The sequence below is a fragment of the Argopecten irradians genome, chromosome 13 (genome assembly GCF_041381155.1).
Source record: "Argopecten irradians isolate NY chromosome 13, Ai_NY, whole genome shotgun sequence".
NCBI classification, from domain to species: domain Eukaryota; kingdom Metazoa; phylum Mollusca; class Bivalvia; order Pectinida; family Pectinidae; genus Argopecten; species Argopecten irradians.
The window spans coordinates 5,741,496-5,759,851 of record NC_091146.1 but is presented as its reverse complement, the minus strand read 5'-3'; the positions used below and the strand labels follow the sequence as shown (position 1 = coordinate 5,759,851).

Below are 18,356 nucleotides of genomic sequence, written 5' to 3'. Positions count from 1 at the left end.
AACACTATGTTATTTAAGTTTGTGCTCAAAGTGAGTAAAATTTGTCCATAATTACATGTATTTTAGGTTATAGATAACAATTTGTTTTAAAGAGAATAACCCATTAAAGAAAGAAAAGACCTTTGAAATGGCCCATGTGTATAAATAGACCTTCGAAATGGCCCCTGTGTATAAACAGGCCTCCGAAATAGCTCCCGTGTATAAATAGACCTTCGAAATGGAACCTGTGTATAACAGACCATCGAAATGGCTCAAGTGTGTAAATAGACCTTCGAAATGGTCCCTGTGTATGAATAGACCTTCGAAACGGCCCCTGTGTATAAATAGACCTTCGGAATGGCCCCTTTGTATCAAAATTAAATAACCTTCGAAATGGCCCATGTGTACAAAAGAGTATAAAAGATAGCTCAGAATTTTTAGTTGTTCAATCTATAGATGAATTTATTGTTTTGTTTATCTTTCATATATATATTGTTGTTTTAAATTATTATTTTGTGCCAATGAGTGAATCCAGGAAGGATTAAAAGATTGATTTTTTGTACCAATCTAAAAGAGATTTTTAGATTTATAATTTTAATATTTTGTTGTTGTTGACATTCAATCTTTTTATTAAACCTTTTTGTTTATTTTATATGAGTTTTTCTGTTGTAGTTTTTCTTTCTATTTTCATAAATTGTTATAAGTCCATCCAATACTACAGGTTTTCTAGGCCGATTTCACCTAGTTGGTATCCAGGCAATAGTAAGATAATTATCCTTGTATTTTAATTATATCCATCTGATCATGCACGCTTTGAGTAGAAAATATGCACTCGCTCCAAGATTTTGGCCATTTGAAAAAAAAATAAATGTAAAAAAAATTTCGCTCGCTCGCTCCAATTTTGAAATTCCAAAATCCGAAGAACAAGAAATCAAATTGGTATGGCCTTAGGGATATATATTTAAAATGCAAAATTAGAAAAATATATTATGTGACACAAAGAAATACTTTGAATATACATTGAAATAATTGTGTTTGGTCGTAGACGTGTACTTTAGTATTGACGTCAACATAACAAAAACAGTAACAAATCCACTGCATGCTGCTGTCGTTTCTACGTTATCGTTTGACCGGTCCGTTCTTGATCCACGAGGACACCTGCTAATTGATTAAACAGGTGCTGGACATGTCCACAGTATCGATTATCACATGGTCGTGCACCATAATCAGTATCCGGATAGCTAGTCCGGTCTCCGTAGATTGCTTACCCTCGCCCACGTGCAGTAGACTAAGTTGAAAGCAATGACGATCCGCCATTAGAGGAGCGGGGACAGTCTACAGCGTAACATCAAATCTATACCCATCAAAATGTTAATTTGGATCCTGGTTTTAGGCATTACGGGCACAGGTAGACCTTCACATTCTTCAATACTTTTTTTCTTCAAATTATTAGTTTTCTCTTAACGCGTTAAGGAATGCATATTGAATTGTATCATAAATACGTATTATAGATAGATCATTGTACGCATATAAAGATATGTATGGAAGACAAATGGATATTTTATATCTTTTCTGAAAAAAGCTTTGCTTTCTTTTATCTAATTATTTATAAATATTAAAGCTAATATATTTCCATGTTTTATCCTGTCTACCTTTTTCAGTTGAATGATTATTCAATTGAGTTGTGAACTGTTACCATCCATTGCTTTGATTAGTCCATAAGTATTATCACTTATCTTTTGTCTAGCCGGATACACATTCTGTCCCCAAAGAGTCAACTGTATACCGGGCTGTGTAAAAATCGACGAACGAGGATGTAAAGAGTGCGCCTGCGGAGAACGTTCGTATATTTTTTTTGGTCGTTATGTGTTTTATCTATTTTTTTAAGAATGCTAAATACAATGCAAGATTGTATCAATACTAACGCACAGAAGGAACACTCTAAATTAATATCAATCAGATAGTTTAATGAAACTATGTCAACTCATGAAATATGTTTTAACAAGAGTACATTTCATACCAAAACGATTTCCAAAATGCATGCAATATATTTTCAGAACATAATTATGATGTGTTAATTGAATGTTTAATGTGGGATTATAACAAAAAAAAAACACATTCATTTTGTGCTGTTTCAAATATTGCAAAGCAACCTTTTTCGCGACGGCAGAATTTCGCGATTTTATATTTAAGTTCTTTTTCTCGGCGATTCAATTTCGCATTTGAAACCTCTTTTGTTTAATGTTCCTGTATTTGTAACATTTTCACTGTGATTCATTTTATTGAATTATCCTTGCCCGCGAAATTTAATCGCGCCTTAAAAAGTTGGTTTACAGTAAAACAACTAATTCGTTATACAACAAACAGAGTGAGTAATTATAAGACACGAACTACAAAGTAATTTAGTGCATGAAATTTTATTTTATCGAGTATCCTTTTATAAAATTATACTGGTTTGACTATTTTCACCAGTTCATTGATATTCAGTATTTGATAACAATGTTGACGTGATTTTCCTTTTCAGTGATGTTTCACCCAGGGGGGTACTACGGAATGACAGGTTTGCGACTTATTTCTGTATAATTCCATAATATAATAGCATGACCATATTCTTGGATAAAATGCAATGTATAGACTAAGAGAGTACCAATTTAGCTTTTCTATGCATTTCAAAAGTATACTTCCAGTAAAATATGTTCAATTATTTAATTCATACTTTGAATAAAGCTATATTTGCTAAATAAAAGTACTTTCTTGTAAGCATTTTGTACTCCTTAATTTCGCACAGTCAATAATATGAAACGAAGGGAAGCAATCAATGTGTATGTACTGTCGTGTTAGGGATGCTGAGTGGCGGGGGAGGAGGATTCGGTGGGTCTTTCTCTAACTTCAAACCAGGGACGCTGGCAGGTGGCAGTCCGTTCGGATCCATACAGGTAGGTCGCAATTATTGACAGTCTGTTTGGACCTATACAGGTAGAAAGCCTGTAGTTACAAATTGTGCTTTATGAATCCATTCTATTATATAACACTAAAAAGGTTACCAGTATGTGGTAGTGTGCTATCTGCTTGACAATTCGTAAATGCATTTTTGACATATTTAATGCTATATTCTTCCGGGTGGAGTTGTAATGAATTAGTGAAGGTGGCATACTATCAGTGCGTAAATTATATAAAGATTTCTATGCCATATATTTTCCAAAGTGAGGTAGAACAGACATTTAAGAAATTCATACAATGGCTCTAAGTACAAATAAAGTCATACTCTAGCCATAATAAGCGTAATTTATAAACTACCAAATTAATCCACAGTTCAAAATACGAAATATTGCCAACGCATGGCCACTACATGTATATATTTTATAATACTGTATCACATGCTATCATTAATATGTACACATTTTCTGTTGTTTCATTGTTGTAGAAAGTATGCAACTAAAACAACAAAACTTGTTTATGATAGTATTGGTATTAATGTGCAATCGCCTTACTACATATACCTGGGTCCATGAAATCATTTGAAAACTTAAAATTAAGAAATTGCAATTCTTTATGTTGTGCACTATTTGCACATAAGATTATATCTTAAGGCTACATATCGATGATTTATATAAAGATTTATAAGAAATTACGTTATCAGCCCATAAAGGAAAAATGGCGTAACCGTTTGTAACGTTGTTTCTGATTGGCTTAGGTAACGGCGTAATGATATTATAGACAAAAGAGTTCTAAAGTCAATTTCGAATACTCAAGAGATTATCTTTAGTAAATAGAGTTATAATGATAGTTAATGTTATGAATTCAAAGATATAACACTGAATCTGAGTATAATCTCATCATGAGCCGCTTCGCGGTTTATTTAGAGTACACTCAGATTTTTGTGTTATATCCCCACAACATAAAACATCTATTTAAATTATTCCTTAAATATCCCGTTTTCATAATTTGTTAAGGGGGCAAGCCATCAACCGGTCAAGGAGAAGCCTCTAAAGGAGTGCTCCGGCACCCTGCTCTGTATGACCACGTGTCACGGCCAGTATACGCTAGGGGATGTCGGTAGTAATGGCTGCCGCTCGTGTACGTGCCCTCACCATACGTCACAGGCTGTCAGCACCGTGTCGCACACTACAGGTAACTACATATAGAATTTTGTTTGTTCGTTTGATTAATTAACGTTCTTAACAGTTATGGTCATATTAGGACGGCCTCCAATGTATGCAGGGTTTTGCGTGTATGTTGTGCGAGGTGCGTGTTTTGGAAGACTGCGGTATATTCGTGTTGTGTCTTCTTTAATAGTGGAATTGTTGCCCTTTTTATAGTGCTATATCACTGAAACATGCCACCGAAGACACTAAGCAACACATCCCACCCGGTCACATTATACTGACAACGGGCGAACTAGTCGTCCCACTCCCGTTATGCTGAGCGCTAAGCAGGAGCAGAAACTACCACTTTTATAGACTTTGGTGTGTCTCGGCCAGGGCACAGAACACAGAGCCTTCCTCACAGGGGCGAGCGCTCAACTAAAGGCCAACAGTGAGGTTGTGTCAAGGGATAAGGAAGACAGAAAAGATAAGATCCTAAATTTAGTCGCCTCTTACGATCATGCAATAGGGGCAGTAGGTACAATTCTAACGCCCTACCTGTAGGGCCAATTACATACAGAAATCTATAGTATGCTATACTATAGGTTTTCTTTAATTGCATACAGGAAAACTATAGTATGGTATAGGTAATTACATACAGGAAAACTATGGTATGGTACAGATAATTACGTACAGGAAAAATGTATCGTATGCTTCGGGTACTTACATACATAAAACAGTATAACATACCAGCAGTAATTACATACAGAAAAAAATATATACATAAATAAATTATCTTATACTACTGACAATTACAAAAAGACAAAGTATCGTATGCTTAAGGTAATTGCATACAGGTGAAACGTATGTTATACTTATACAGATAACAGTATCACATACAGAAATAAACAAAAATACGGTTTTTTATTTAAGGATTAACTTATTACTTTGCTTAGTTTATGAGATAATAAATCCACTGGAGCACGAAGTAAATTGCGCATACCCGAAGCGTTTACGTACAATTTACCGACGTCTCCATTGGGTTTATCATCTCATGAACTAAGCATAAAAAGAGGTAAATCCTTATAATAACACTATTTACTTTGAACAATAAAATCAAACAGAACATCAGATACAATCATTTACCTTGTGCTACAGAGTAGTTTTCGCCGTCAAATTTAACTGCCGTCATGTCTATCCATGCACAGCAGCCATTCAGGAAAACACATCACACAAATATTTCCTATATTTCAGTTATTTTATTCAGGTCAAATAGCAAAAAAACACATTTAAAAAATCATAAATCTGTTTTTATTGTATGTCTCGATTGTTTCGTACATGTGTTATTTGTAAACATTGACAAGTGATTTTGTGGAACATGTACAAATTGTATTGTTTGCTTTACTGTCTAAATTATGGACGAATTTAGAAAATTAAATCTAAAATAAAAAGCTTATTGATATTATCGCTTGCTAATTCTAGGTGTTTATTTTACACTAGTGAGTACTAAAAGGACTATCTATATCTAATGGAAAGTAGCATTTACATAAGAACAGTATTAAGCAAACCGTTTGATATATAAAACAACTTTTTGTTAAGCACATGTTCAGCACGTGCAGGCGGCACACCAATCAACCTGTACAGGTACCAAGCTATGCATGGCAACATGTCATACTATATACACGCTGGGGGCCAAAGGTCACGACGGCTGTCAGTCATGTTCCTGTATGCCAGGTATGTCAGTATTATTTCTTATTGACTATGTTCGACCGAACATTACATATTTATCATAGCAACAACTTTTTTATAATTTTATCATCATGTTTGTTTCACGACTGTTTTGACCATTTTCAAATCATTCCTCTAAATTAAACACAAAAGCTAATACCAGGATTGTCTAAATAGTTGTATTAAAAAGTTCTGCTTACCTGAATGCCTTAAATGCAACCTAAAATTATTTATAATTTCAGTTGTCTTGTTTAATGGTATGTAAAGATTAAAAAGTAAATAGATTTTAAAATTTCATTTTGACAATAAGAGTTAATTACAATAGTGATAACAATGGCGTTGAGATCATTAAATAGTCGCAATGGAGGGGAAATGATTAAATAAAAAATATGTACATGGACAGAGAGTACACCTGCACCCAAACCAGCGCCGACTAAGTCCTGTATGCAAACGTATCTGTGTATGTTGTCCTGTAAAACCGGATACACTCTGGGAGAGACCGGAAGTGATGGGTGTCAAACTTGCACATGCTTACCACGTAAGTAATTATTATAATTAATCCAATGGCGAATGTAATGTCTTGTAGAAATAACTAACTATGGTACCTTACAATTGTTGCCCGGACAATCCAAGTCATCAGTTATAAAAAATAGAAAAAAACTATTTTCTGACTTTCCATTAAAAGAGATATTGCTTGACATCGTGAATTTAAAACATGAAAACTAAAGATAATTATTTTCTAAACGTTAATTGTGATATGAAAATTGAAATTATATTTAAAGCGGATTTTGTAAAAAAAAAATAAATGAAACATTACGTAGGCTGTTCCTCACGTGACTTTCAAGTGGAATTCACGTGATGAAATATTGTTTATGTATGGACAAACAAATATAAGTTAAGCTAGACTAAAATAAAACTCATGCTGACTATTTTATCTCACACAAGCGCCAACCGCTGCTCCAACGACGCCTGCCCCTAAACCACTCGAGTGTGAAAACACCCTGAACTGTATGCTGTCGTGTACGTCCGGGTACCAACTGGGCAATACCGGTCCTGACGGATGTCCTGTATGTAACTGTATACAGGCCGTCGGTACGTATCATGGATTTTTGGACTGAAGAAGACCCAATAGTGGCTGAATATATATTCCATAGAAATATTTTTGATTTTCCTTTGAATTTATTTTGGCCTTTCATTTCGGATTGTTAATAAACTAGCTTTATACCGTTTTTACCTCATTATGGTACGTATAATAGCTCCACCCTTTTAACAACCGAATAAACGTAATCAATAACTATTCCTATGACAATTGATCTTCATGAAAATAAAGCATACAATAAAAAAATATGTTATAAAAACTGTTTATGTTTGATTTCTTTTGCTACCAACATGATAACGTCAATATAAGTTAGTGATCATTTTATGTTAGTTCGTCTTGTTAAATATTAACATTAGACCGACATTGGAAGAAACCTGTCGTAAAAATCGTTTAGAGAAATTAATATTATTTTCATTTAGTTGAGTTAAGTTCGCAAACAAACATTCTTTTTGGTATAGATAACTTTAAAAGTTGTTACATTCATACAATTTTCAGTGATTTCCGAGCTGTGCATTATTTTGTGAATTACACTAAATGTGTCAGTAGTATCTTGTCATTGAAAATCATTGTTATCCATTAATGCAACAATAAACTATTTTGTATTTCCCGCCTTGTAGCCCACGTGGTCCAGGTCCTACAGGTAACATGTCCAGCAGAGCTACACTGTGACGTATGCTGTAACGTTGGTTACAAGTGTGACAGTAATGGCTGTCCTATCTGCGAGTGTATCGCGCCGGCCAGTAAGTATATAAGGCAAAAAAAACTATATTATATAGTAAATTATATAGAAACAACAATAAAAATATTTTAAAAATACGTTTTCACAAAAAGACATTGTAGTTAAATAACATAATTCATTCAGTAATGTGAGTTGAATTCAACTGATCAAATCACTATCTACGATTTCTGATTTTTCGCAGCCGTTGGTTCGACTGCCGTTATGGTAATAGAAAAGCCAATGAAATGTCCCGCCGCCTTTTCCTGTCATGCGCCGTGTCATGATGGTTACAAATGTGGGGCCGATGGATGTCCAACCTGCGAGTGTCTAACAATCGTCACCGTCCAACAGGTCGAGACACATCACGAAGGTAGGTCCACCAGTTGTTAGCGAACACAGCAGTGGTCAATTAAATCTGTAATGCATACTCTGGTACAGGAAAGATATGTTGATAACGATACTGCTGCTATTGTATAGAATATGTTAGGTTTGGAATAAGTTTCGTTTAGCTTTTTGATATAACGTTTGATTTTATTGAAGAGCATAAACGAAATACTAAGCAAATTACCTTAATAAAAAATATATGTAAATTACGTAATAGAGGGTAGCAGGCCAGGCGAACTACGTGATGCAGGTAAAAACCCACTTTCATGAACCGTTGCTTTATGTAAATACAGAACATTGTGAGACTTGTGAAACACAAACAAACCAAGGTTCAGTTCCGCAGCAGGTTATACTAACACCAGCAGTAACTGGACACACAGAGTGTGATGACTGCGCTCATGGAACCAACCAACAGGTCGTCACTGTGACTTCTAACAGCGGACAGTCGCCTTGCACGGAATGTGAGACTGGTGTCTCAAACTCTTTAGTTGGAATACAAAGTAGTTCGATCACTTTGAACCAAGGACAGCAAACAAGTAGTGGCACCATTAGTAATACTGCAAACATCGGAGGTCTCTCGAGTGTTTTAAACAGCGGAGGAACAAGTGGTTCTTCGTCATCACATTTTTCCAACGGAGGTAACTCCTTAAGTTCATCAAATGCAGGTTCACCCTTTAGTACGACAGGAAGCGGCTCGTTGCCTGGTTTATCTGGTGGTGTTTCACCATTCAGTAGTAGTAGCAGCAGTGGTTCATCGTCAGGCGGATCAAGTTATGGTTCTCCATTTAGTATTGCAAGTGGAAGTGGATCGGCGTTCAGTAGTACGAGTACAGGAACCTCATCAGGAATGTCTAGTGATACCTCTCCATTGATTGGTGGTTCCCCTTCTTCTAGTAACAATGGCTCCCCATTTAGTAGTGCCGGTACTGGCTTATCAAGTAGCGCTGCTTCATTATCAAATGGTGGTTCACCTTTCAGTAACATTGGAGGAGGGTCTCCATTTGGTAGCATAAATAGTGGTTCAACATCAGAAACTTCATTTGGCGGTTCTTACCCAGGGACTTCTAGCGGAAATGGATCACCTTTTAGCAGTTCAAATATCAGTCCATCATCTAGTCTCTCTGGAGAGGGTTCGCCTTTTAGTACTACAGGTGGTAGTTCACCATTCAGCAATACGAACCCCGGGTCATCCATTTCTGCTTCAAGTGGCGGATCTAGCGGAAGTGGATCGCCTTTCAGTAGTGCCAGCGGCGGGTCTTCGAGTATTTCCAGTGGAAGTTCCCCGTTTGCTATTTCAGGGAATAATTCCCCGTTCGGTGGTTCTTCATCAAATGTCGGAAGTACAGGTCCAAATCCTATTGAAGTAGGCGGTGGGTCACCTTTTAACAGTGGTAATTACGGTGCATCATCTGGAGGTCACAGTGGAAGTCCTCCGTTTAACACCCCGGGTAGTGGTTCCCCTTTGGGTGGCTCAAGTGGTTTATTGTCAAGTGTTTTAAGCAGTGGCAGCCCATTTGGCGGTGCAATTGGACTTCCATCTAATCCAGTAAGCAGTCTTTCTGAAATAGCCACGGGAATAGGAAGTTTGAGTGGAACCGGAAATACGGATGAAGGTGCAACACAACAGACGACAGGTGTAAGTTCGTCCCAAACACAAGGAATGGGACAATCTCCTTTCACGATAGGATCTTCAGGATCCGGAAGTTCAACGTCAGGAGTTGGTGAACCGTCTTTTCTCAGTGGATACATGACGGGAGGATCTGTTCAAACACTTTCTGGGCCAAACGGATCATCCGTGACTACCCCTTCTCAGGTTGGTGGAACGTATGGGCAATTCACTCCAGGCCAGTCATCACAAGGTGGAAATGGAAACTGGTCTGGCGGTCCATTCAATGCCGGTGGTGCAGGTCCATTTGGTAACAACGGAAGTGGATTCCAACTGAGTACATTTGGGCAAGCCGTAGCTGGTGGATCTGGTGGACAAGGGCCATTTTCGATAGCTGCAGGAAACAATAGCTCTGGTGGTGGACCGTTCTCCGTTGGTAATAATTCTCCCTTCGGAACATCCTCCGGCTCCGGTGGTAGTTTCATTGGTAGTTCGGGTGGCGGGCCGTTTGCTATGGGAAACAATTCTCTTCTTGGAACGTCTGGATCTGGAAATACAGGTTTCGGAAGCGGAATAAGTGGTTCTAGCAGTGGGCCTTTTTCGGGAGGCAATAACACTCCCTTCGGAACACCGACAGGCTTTGGGCATGGAGGCAGCTCTATCGGAGGTGGTACGTCTAGTGGCAGTAACCTGCCTTCATCTAGTGGTTCTAATAGCGGGACGTCGGCTGGGGGACTAGGTAGCTTAATGTTTGGAGGTCACAGTTCTATGAGTGGAGGATTTGGTGGTCACACTCAACAAGGATCTACGGACTCTCAAAACACAATTGATCATATAATAAAGAACTGTCCAGCGACAATGCACTGTATGACAACATGCCCATTGGGTTATACATTTGCTGACGTGGATAAAAAAGGCTGTCCAGTTTGTTCATGCTTGGCTGGGTCAGGCGAAGTAATGACTGGACTGCCACATCAGAGTAGACAAGGGGCTGATGAAGAAATACGAGTTAACCTTACTACAAAAATGAAACAAACCAAGGTATCAGCAGATGGAGGAGAGGCGATTTCTGGGCTTACAGACGGCATATCAGACCATGTTAAAGGTAAATATACACTACATATTGCATATGCTAAATAGGCTTTCACATAAATTATCAGAAGCATGTTAATAGCAAAATCGGTGAGGACATTTCTGATTTTATTTATTATTATCATACTTAATTTTGTTTTTTATTTATTTTTTTTTTTTGCGTCGGGAACTGTTCATTGTGTAAACAGAGTTATAAGGGAGCTTTACATATTTAACATGGAAAATAATTCATTCAAATATTTTCATTTTTACTGTTAAAAAATATATAAAATTTTCATCAACATGTTTGAATGATTAAGAAATATAGCCTCGATTTTTTTTCTTAACAGTGGTGTTGAACTTATCATGTCCGGGTCCGTTTGCATGCTCCTCAATGTGTACTATAGGGTACAGGAAAGGATCGGATTCGTGTCCGACATGTGAATGTGTTGAAACGCATGGTAATTTAAAAAATATATTGTATATTATGTAATAAATATCGAAAATATTTTAGTAAGTTACACAGATGGTTTTTATTTACACTTTGGAAAGATCAAGGCAGTAAATGTGGTATTCTAGTTTACAATTGTATTATCTACCTTATATAAACATTATGTTTGTAATTTCCGATATTTTATTATTATGTTTTTAATGTTTTATTTTTCGTGCGCCAATATACTTTGGCTTATCAATTATGCATTGTTAAAAACTTGATCATGTACACCATGTACCAAGATTTGACATTTATGGATTACCAATGAGTGTGTTTCTTTTTAAATCAGTTTCAGAACAGCAATCTGAAAAGAAAGAAATCAAGTGCACGGACATGTTTGAATGTTCCAACCATTGTGATACTGGTTACAAGCGTGGAAGTGATGGTTGTCCCGTGTGTGACTGTGTTCTCCTGGAGGGTGCGTGTCCATCGCACATTTTGTCACATGTTACCCAGACAATGGAGATCACTCATACTGAATAATGTCTCCTGCTTTTATGTTTGTGTTTGCTTGTTCCCTGGCCTGCCGCTGTCCACTAATTATATCCATGTTATATTTCCAATGCGTACTTCCGTGTTCACACACAGTAACTTTGAAATAGGTGATATGTAAATGTTTTATTCACATTGGCAATTATTGTTTTTAAGGTTTTTAAGGTTTCATCGTGACAATATGATTTTCAACGACAATTCATTGATGTTTTATTAATTCGAAGTTAAACAATGTACATTACTTCGAATTGAACTTAGTCTCCGAGTTATCAAATGTTTGAGCTTGTATTGTTCGACTAGTTACCGTGCACTGCAATCTGAATAAAAATATGGATCCTTATTATACTGACAACATCCCATTAGGGGTCATGTACTGGTGACCTTTGGAAATAGCCAATTAAATGGCTACCGCTAGAATATTGGTCGGGGACAAAACAGTTTGAAAAAGCTCTCAGAATTTTTTTCGTATACGTAGCCATTTTGCCCAAAAAGCACAACAAAACTAAATGTATATGTATACCGGAAGAAAATGACGTTTTCATTGGATGTAGCAAGGTGTTGAAAATACATTTGATTTTGCCCACTTTTGGCGTAAAGGTCATCCAAACATGACCCCTCATGGGATGTTGTCAGATCCTCTATTGAACAGGGTGGTTATTAGAATCTTTATTTTAATCAGATTGCGTGTAATGTAGAATAATAAGACATTTTGAAAGTGCCAATACATACCTTAGTAACATCTAACAGCTGAAATGTATAACGTTATCATGTCAGCTATTTTATTGTGTGAGACTGATTTCTAGTTACTCAGTACTTATTTGTAATCTTCATTTAATATTTGATACTGTTAAACTGTTCCTTCGCACGATCCTATTTACTATTATACTACAATAAAACTTTGATATAACGAGTCCCATGGGACCAGAAGACAAATTTTCGCTATAACAGAAATTCTCTATAAACTTTCCATAACTATGCGTTAATTAAATAAGGCTTTGGCTGATTACACCTCGAATTAACGTAGTTACTACACCAACTCACAAATCCCAAAGTAGGCAACAATGTCCTCGTAAACAAATTTTCAATTATCGACAATTAATTGTATAATTGTTTGTATTTTATGCTAAACCTTTTTTGACTCCAAGTTTCACTTTAAAACAAGGCTACATCCAGCACGTTTAGAACAAAATAATTGGACATAATTGTTATATAGAGCATATATTTGCTTGACGGGACCACGGAATCACTTAGTATCAAAAGAATATTCGTTATAATCAAATGACATATAAGTTTTACTGTATATTGTCCGTCACTTTCCCAGAGTGCCACGAGTGCGTACAGTCAGTCGCTACACCTAAACCTAATCAGGCGGCCGTTGTTGCTATTCTACAAAAATGTCCACAGACACAACAATGTATGACCTCATGTGATCACGGCTATCACATGGGGAGTGCTGGTCCAGACGGATGTCCTACATGTTCTTGTGTGGAAAAAGAAAGTAAGTTTGTTTTAAACCCTAGATCAATAGAGGACTAAAATTGGTTATTTCTAATGTCCAATTTGTCGACATAAAATCATCTTTCTGTCAATAAAATATCTGGAAATCGAAATCTGGAGCTTGATGTCTCGAAACAAAAAGCAGAAAATGTATACCGTTACCGTATTTAAAACAGATATTCTGAAAATTATATATGTGCTACTAATGAAATGAACTGAAATGAAAAGACCTTTATTATTGTGATAAATATTTTTTTGAATTAAGATGACGTATATTAAGACGACTTAAGGGAGGTAGCAGTAAAGAATTAGCCGCCTGTATAAAGAAATAATTTGTTAAAGTATGTTTTTTTTTTTTTGCATTTCGGCAGCTTGCAATGAATGTACAGAAACGCATCACACTGTGCAGGTAGTCCAGCCTGTCCACGTACAGACGAGTTCTACAGAACATTGCCACGAATGCGATACCAGTATGTATTACAAACAAAATATTGACTTTAAAAAAAACACCTTCATGGGAAATTTGTTTCGGCACTATTCATGTGAAAATAGTTATACGCTAATCAATCCATCGAAGTGTAATGCTAATCCATAATATGTGTTTCGTTAGGTTTATTGTCCAAATGTCAGGGTTTTATTTACTATTCTTTATCGTCGATTTTTATGCAGTATTACCCATTATGCCAAAAAGTGGTATATGTTATAACAAATGTGTTCTGTCAGTTTTATTATATTTATGTCATGGATGATGAAGCGTGTGATCAAAATCTATAAGAAGTTAAGGCATATGCAATTTTAAAACTTTTATTTAAGGCGGGCATCAGACACAGGTGGTAGTGACAACACAACATGGAAGTGCATCTTCCGGTGGCGGAAGTGCTGGTGTTACTTCCGGCGGCAGCAGTTCATCTGGTGGAATGATGGGTGGGGCTGGTGGAATGATGGGCGGTGCTGGTGGAATGATGGGCGGTGCTGGTGGAATGATGGGCGGGGCTGGTGGCAGCAACGCCGGAGGTAAGTTTATGGGGACATATCAAGTACGTTTACAATATCTCTAGACTGCATCATGAGGTAGATGTAAGTATTACGTAGAGATTTTAGTGTTTCTAATACAATAATATGTAATATTTCTAAAATAAAAAAAAAAAAACCATTTCCATTCTATACCTTAGTAACATCTAACAGCTGAAATGTATAACGTTATCATGTCAGCTATTTTATTGTGTGAGACTGATTTCTAGTTACTCAGTACTTATTTGTAATCTTCATTTAATATTTGATACTGTTAAACTGTTCCTTCGCACGATCCTATGTACTATTATACTACAATAAAACTTTGATATAACGAGTCCCATGGGACCAGAAGACAAATTTTCGCTATAACAGAAATTCTCTATAAACTTTCCATAACTATGCGTTAATTATAAGGCTTTGGCTGATTACACCTCGAATTAACGTAGTTACTACACCAACTTACAAATCCCAAAGTAGGCAACAATGTCCTCGTAAACAAATTTTCAATTATCGACAATTAATTGTATAATTGTTTGTATTTTATGCTAAACCTTTTTTGACTCCAAGTTTCACTTTAAAACAAGGCTACATCCAGCACGTTTAGAACAAAATAATTGGACATAATTGTTATAGAGCATATATTTGCTTGACGGGACCACGGAATCACTTAGTATCAAAAGAATATTCGTTATAATCAAATGACATATAAGTTTTACTGTATATTGTCCGTCACTTTCCCAGAGTGCCACGAGTGCGTACAGTCAGTCGCTACACCTAAACCTAATCAGGCGGCCGTTGTTGCTATTCTACAAAAATGTCCACAGACACAACAATGTATGACCTCATGTGATCACGGCTATCACATGGGGAGTGCTGGTCCAGACGGATGTCCTACATGTTCTTGTGTGGAAAAAGAAAGTAAGTTTGTTTCAAACCCTAGATCAATAGAGGACTAAAATTGGTTATTTCTAATGTCCAATTTGTCGACATAAAATCATCTTTCTGTCAATAAAATATCTGGAAATCGAAATCTGGATCTTGATATCTCGAAACAAAAAGCGGAAAATGTATACCGTTACCGTATTTAAAACAGATATTCTGAAAATTATATATGTGCTACTAATGAAATGAACTGAAATGAAAAGACCTTTATTATTGTGATAAACATTTTTTGAATTAAGATGACGTATATTAAGACGACTTAAGGGAGGTAGCAGTAAAGAATTAGCCGCCTGTATAAAGAAATAATTTGTTAAAGTATGTTTTTTTTTTTTTGCATTTCGGCAGCTTGCAATGAATGTACAGAAACGCATCACACTGTGCAGGTAGTCCAGCCTGTCCACGTACAGACGAGTTCTACAGAACATTGCCACGAATGCGATACCAGTATGTATTACAAACAAAATATTGACTTTAAAAAAAACACCTTCATGGGAAATTTGTTTCGGCACTATTCATGTGAAAATAGTTATACGCTAATCAATCCATCGAAGTGTAATGCTAATCCATAATATGTGTTTCGTTAGGTTTATTGTCCAAATGTCAGGGTTTTATTTACTATTCTTTATCGTCGATTTTTATGCAGTATTACCCATTATGCCAAAAAGTGTTATATGTTATAACAAATGTGTTCTGTCAGTTTTATTATATTTATGTCATGGATGAGCAAAGCGTGTGATCAAAATCTATAAGAAGTTAAGGCATATGCAATTTTAAAACTTTTATTTAAGGCGGGCATCAGACACAGGTGGTAGTGACAACACAACATGGAAGTGCATCTTCCGGTGGCGGAAGTGCTGGTGTTACTTCCGGCGGCAGCAGTTCATCTGGTGGAATGATGGGTGGGGCTGGTGGAATGATGGGCGGTGCTGGTGGAATGATGGGCGGTGCTGGTGGAATGATGGGCGGGGCTGGTGGCAACGCCGGAGGTAAGTTTATGGGGACATATCAAGTACGTTTACAATATCTCTTGACTGCATCATGAGGTAGATATAAGTATTACGTGGAGATTTTAGTGTTTCTAATATAATAATATGTAATATTTCTAAAATAAAAAATAAACCATTTCCATTCATGAAAAAAATACTATATCATATGTAAACTCTAATAAGAAATACTATATCATATGTAAACTTTTATAAGAAATTATATGTCATATGCAAAACATGAAGAGGATTACAATTGAGCACTGTTTCTATTGGACACAAACCAAGCGTAGATCGAGAGAGAGATGCTGGATTACCTATCTACAGACCTGCTATCCCAAAGGCATTAACATACTAACTGACATCAATTGATCACTTGCTTTTCAATTAACTTTCCCTATTTTCGGCATTTTCCCGTTCTGTTCTACTCATGTTTGTTCCTTTACATATGCTGCCCGGCAAAAAGGCGACTAAATTTAGGACTTTGCTTTTTGCCAACACACCGAAAAGAAAGGCGACTAAATTTGCATCCTATACATACGAGCACTAATTCGCTACACATTTGACGTCACACGTGGCACGCTTTCTAGTCATTGCTCATATTTTATCGTTCTGCCGAACAGCATGGATACTTTTTGGTAGATCCGGCCTTCGACTGCCACTTTGTCTACTTTGTCCCGCATTATTGTTCGTGTCCTATTATGTGATCGTGTTCGTATTGTATGTCTCGATAAAGGGGCATATCGCCTCGAAAATTTGACAATTTTTTGTCCACACGGTTGTTATTACTTCCTTGTCCCATATAAGCATACTTGTTTAGGAGAAATACTATATCATATGTATAATTTGTATCCCCAGGTCAGTGTCGTCCCCTCCCCCCGGACTGTCATCCCTCATGTATAGTGTACGATGTGGCGCACTGCCGACAATGTCGTTGTAAGTACCTTTCTTGTAACATGGGGCTATTCCGTCTTTTGGTATTACAGAGTTATCTCCCTTGTGGTTAGGTATTCCATTGTGACGTCATTATTTTATTAATGAAATTCACGTCCTTTTCTCCTAAAGATGCTCCACCGCTGACAAATAGCATTTTTTCACTATAAAAAACAGTAGCAGACGAATTAGTATTTTTCTTAAGTTACAAAAAATTACTTACTTTACACCATTACCACAATTGAGCTTCTAATTTTATTTCAAAGACAAAAATATTGAAAATGATTAATTGCATCCCGAAAAAATTCCGTGGCACTTTGTCCTATATGCAATGAAGTATTGATTGTGAATGCACCAAAAGCAAAATAAATGATTTCATATATTTTTTGTGTGTTAATCAGACATATATACATGTATACACGATTAAACACCAATTATCGTTAAATTGATGAATATCGTTTATGCCCTGTCGGTGGTGGAGCATCTTTAAAAGTATGACCTTTCGCTTGCAAACAGATCACGTCACAATAAATACCCACATGCAAGGGTGGATAACTCTGTAATATGGAAATACGCAATCGTGTGGTAGTGAGGTAACGTTTTACGTCACTTTTGCCCCATCACGTAACACTCGGACATATGGCGGCCTATGGTTCTAGCTTTATCAGATTAAATAGTTTTGTCGGTTAAATATAGTTTTCGACATCAATTAATTTGCAATTCGTACCCTGGTTTTGTTTTTATGACAAATGAACGAAACCCAGTGGGATTTTTTAGCTGAGGTTTATTGGTTTTCGTTAACCTATACCATACTGTATCTGATTATTTGATTACTGAACTTTCAATTTGAATGAATACTTTTGTTATTAATAGTATGTATAGAATAGAGTTGACGGATTAATTTATTTAATTAACAAATGATTAAGTGGAAACGGTGTGTCTATTTTTATACCCGAAATATCTCATCAGATCCTCAGAACTACACATACGTTATATCACCTAATATTTATTGTTGGTATTCTGTTTTTTTGCAGGTCAATCAAGTCCTATGCACTGAAATATGTCTTGAGTTAGGAGCGTAATCTCTTGAGCGTCGTTATAATGTGTACTCTACTGGTACGAAGCAATTGCTGAAGAAATACAGTGTATTTGAGAAAATATCACGACGCTGTCATCATGAAATATTAAATGGGGACCAGGATTCTTTTAGATGATTTCTTTTTTTCTTTCATTATACGCATAAGAGAAAAGGGTGTAAAATGTACGCAAGTCTGGCAATCTGGTGTAACTACTTATCATATTTAATGCACGAAATCAACTAGCTTAAAGTGA

The 18,356-nt window shown here is 36.4% G+C and overlaps 1 protein-coding gene across 1 annotated transcript; it reads left to right on the top strand.

The window, feature by feature from the left end:
• Positions 1-674: 674 nt before the first annotated feature.
• LOC138306626 (mucin-19-like) lies at positions 675-18,230 on the top strand. Its single transcript, XM_069247065.1, has 21 exons — positions 675-1,387; positions 1,727-1,819; positions 2,504-2,539; positions 2,821-2,915; positions 3,933-4,110; positions 5,664-5,798; positions 6,196-6,330; positions 6,738-6,884; positions 7,509-7,631; positions 7,812-7,979; positions 8,218-10,704; positions 11,021-11,131; positions 11,453-11,581; positions 12,977-13,153; positions 13,524-13,622; positions 13,966-14,189; positions 14,838-15,084; positions 15,454-15,552; positions 15,897-16,094; positions 16,950-17,027; positions 18,059-18,230. The coding sequence occupies exons 1-21, from the start codon at positions 1,348-1,350 to the stop codon at positions 18,079-18,081; spliced, it is 5,022 nt and encodes a 1,673-aa protein (XP_069103166.1). The 5' UTR covers positions 675-1,347; the 3' UTR covers positions 18,082-18,230.
• Positions 18,231-18,356: the final 126 nt, after the last annotated feature.

Bases quoted from the DNA above. Each gene is read 5' to 3' on its own strand.
- LOC138306626 (XM_069247065.1), top strand. From the start codon at position 1,348: ATGTTAATTTGGATCCTGGTTTTAGGCATTACGGGCACAG. The intron at 5,799-6,195 runs GTATGTCAGTAT...GTACATGGACAG, and splicing joins GTCATGTTCCTGTATGCCAG to AGAGTACACCTGCACCCAAA. The intron at 13,154-13,523 runs GTAAGTTTGTTT...GCATTTCGGCAG, and splicing joins TTCTTGTGTGGAAAAAGAAA to CTTGCAATGAATGTACAGAA.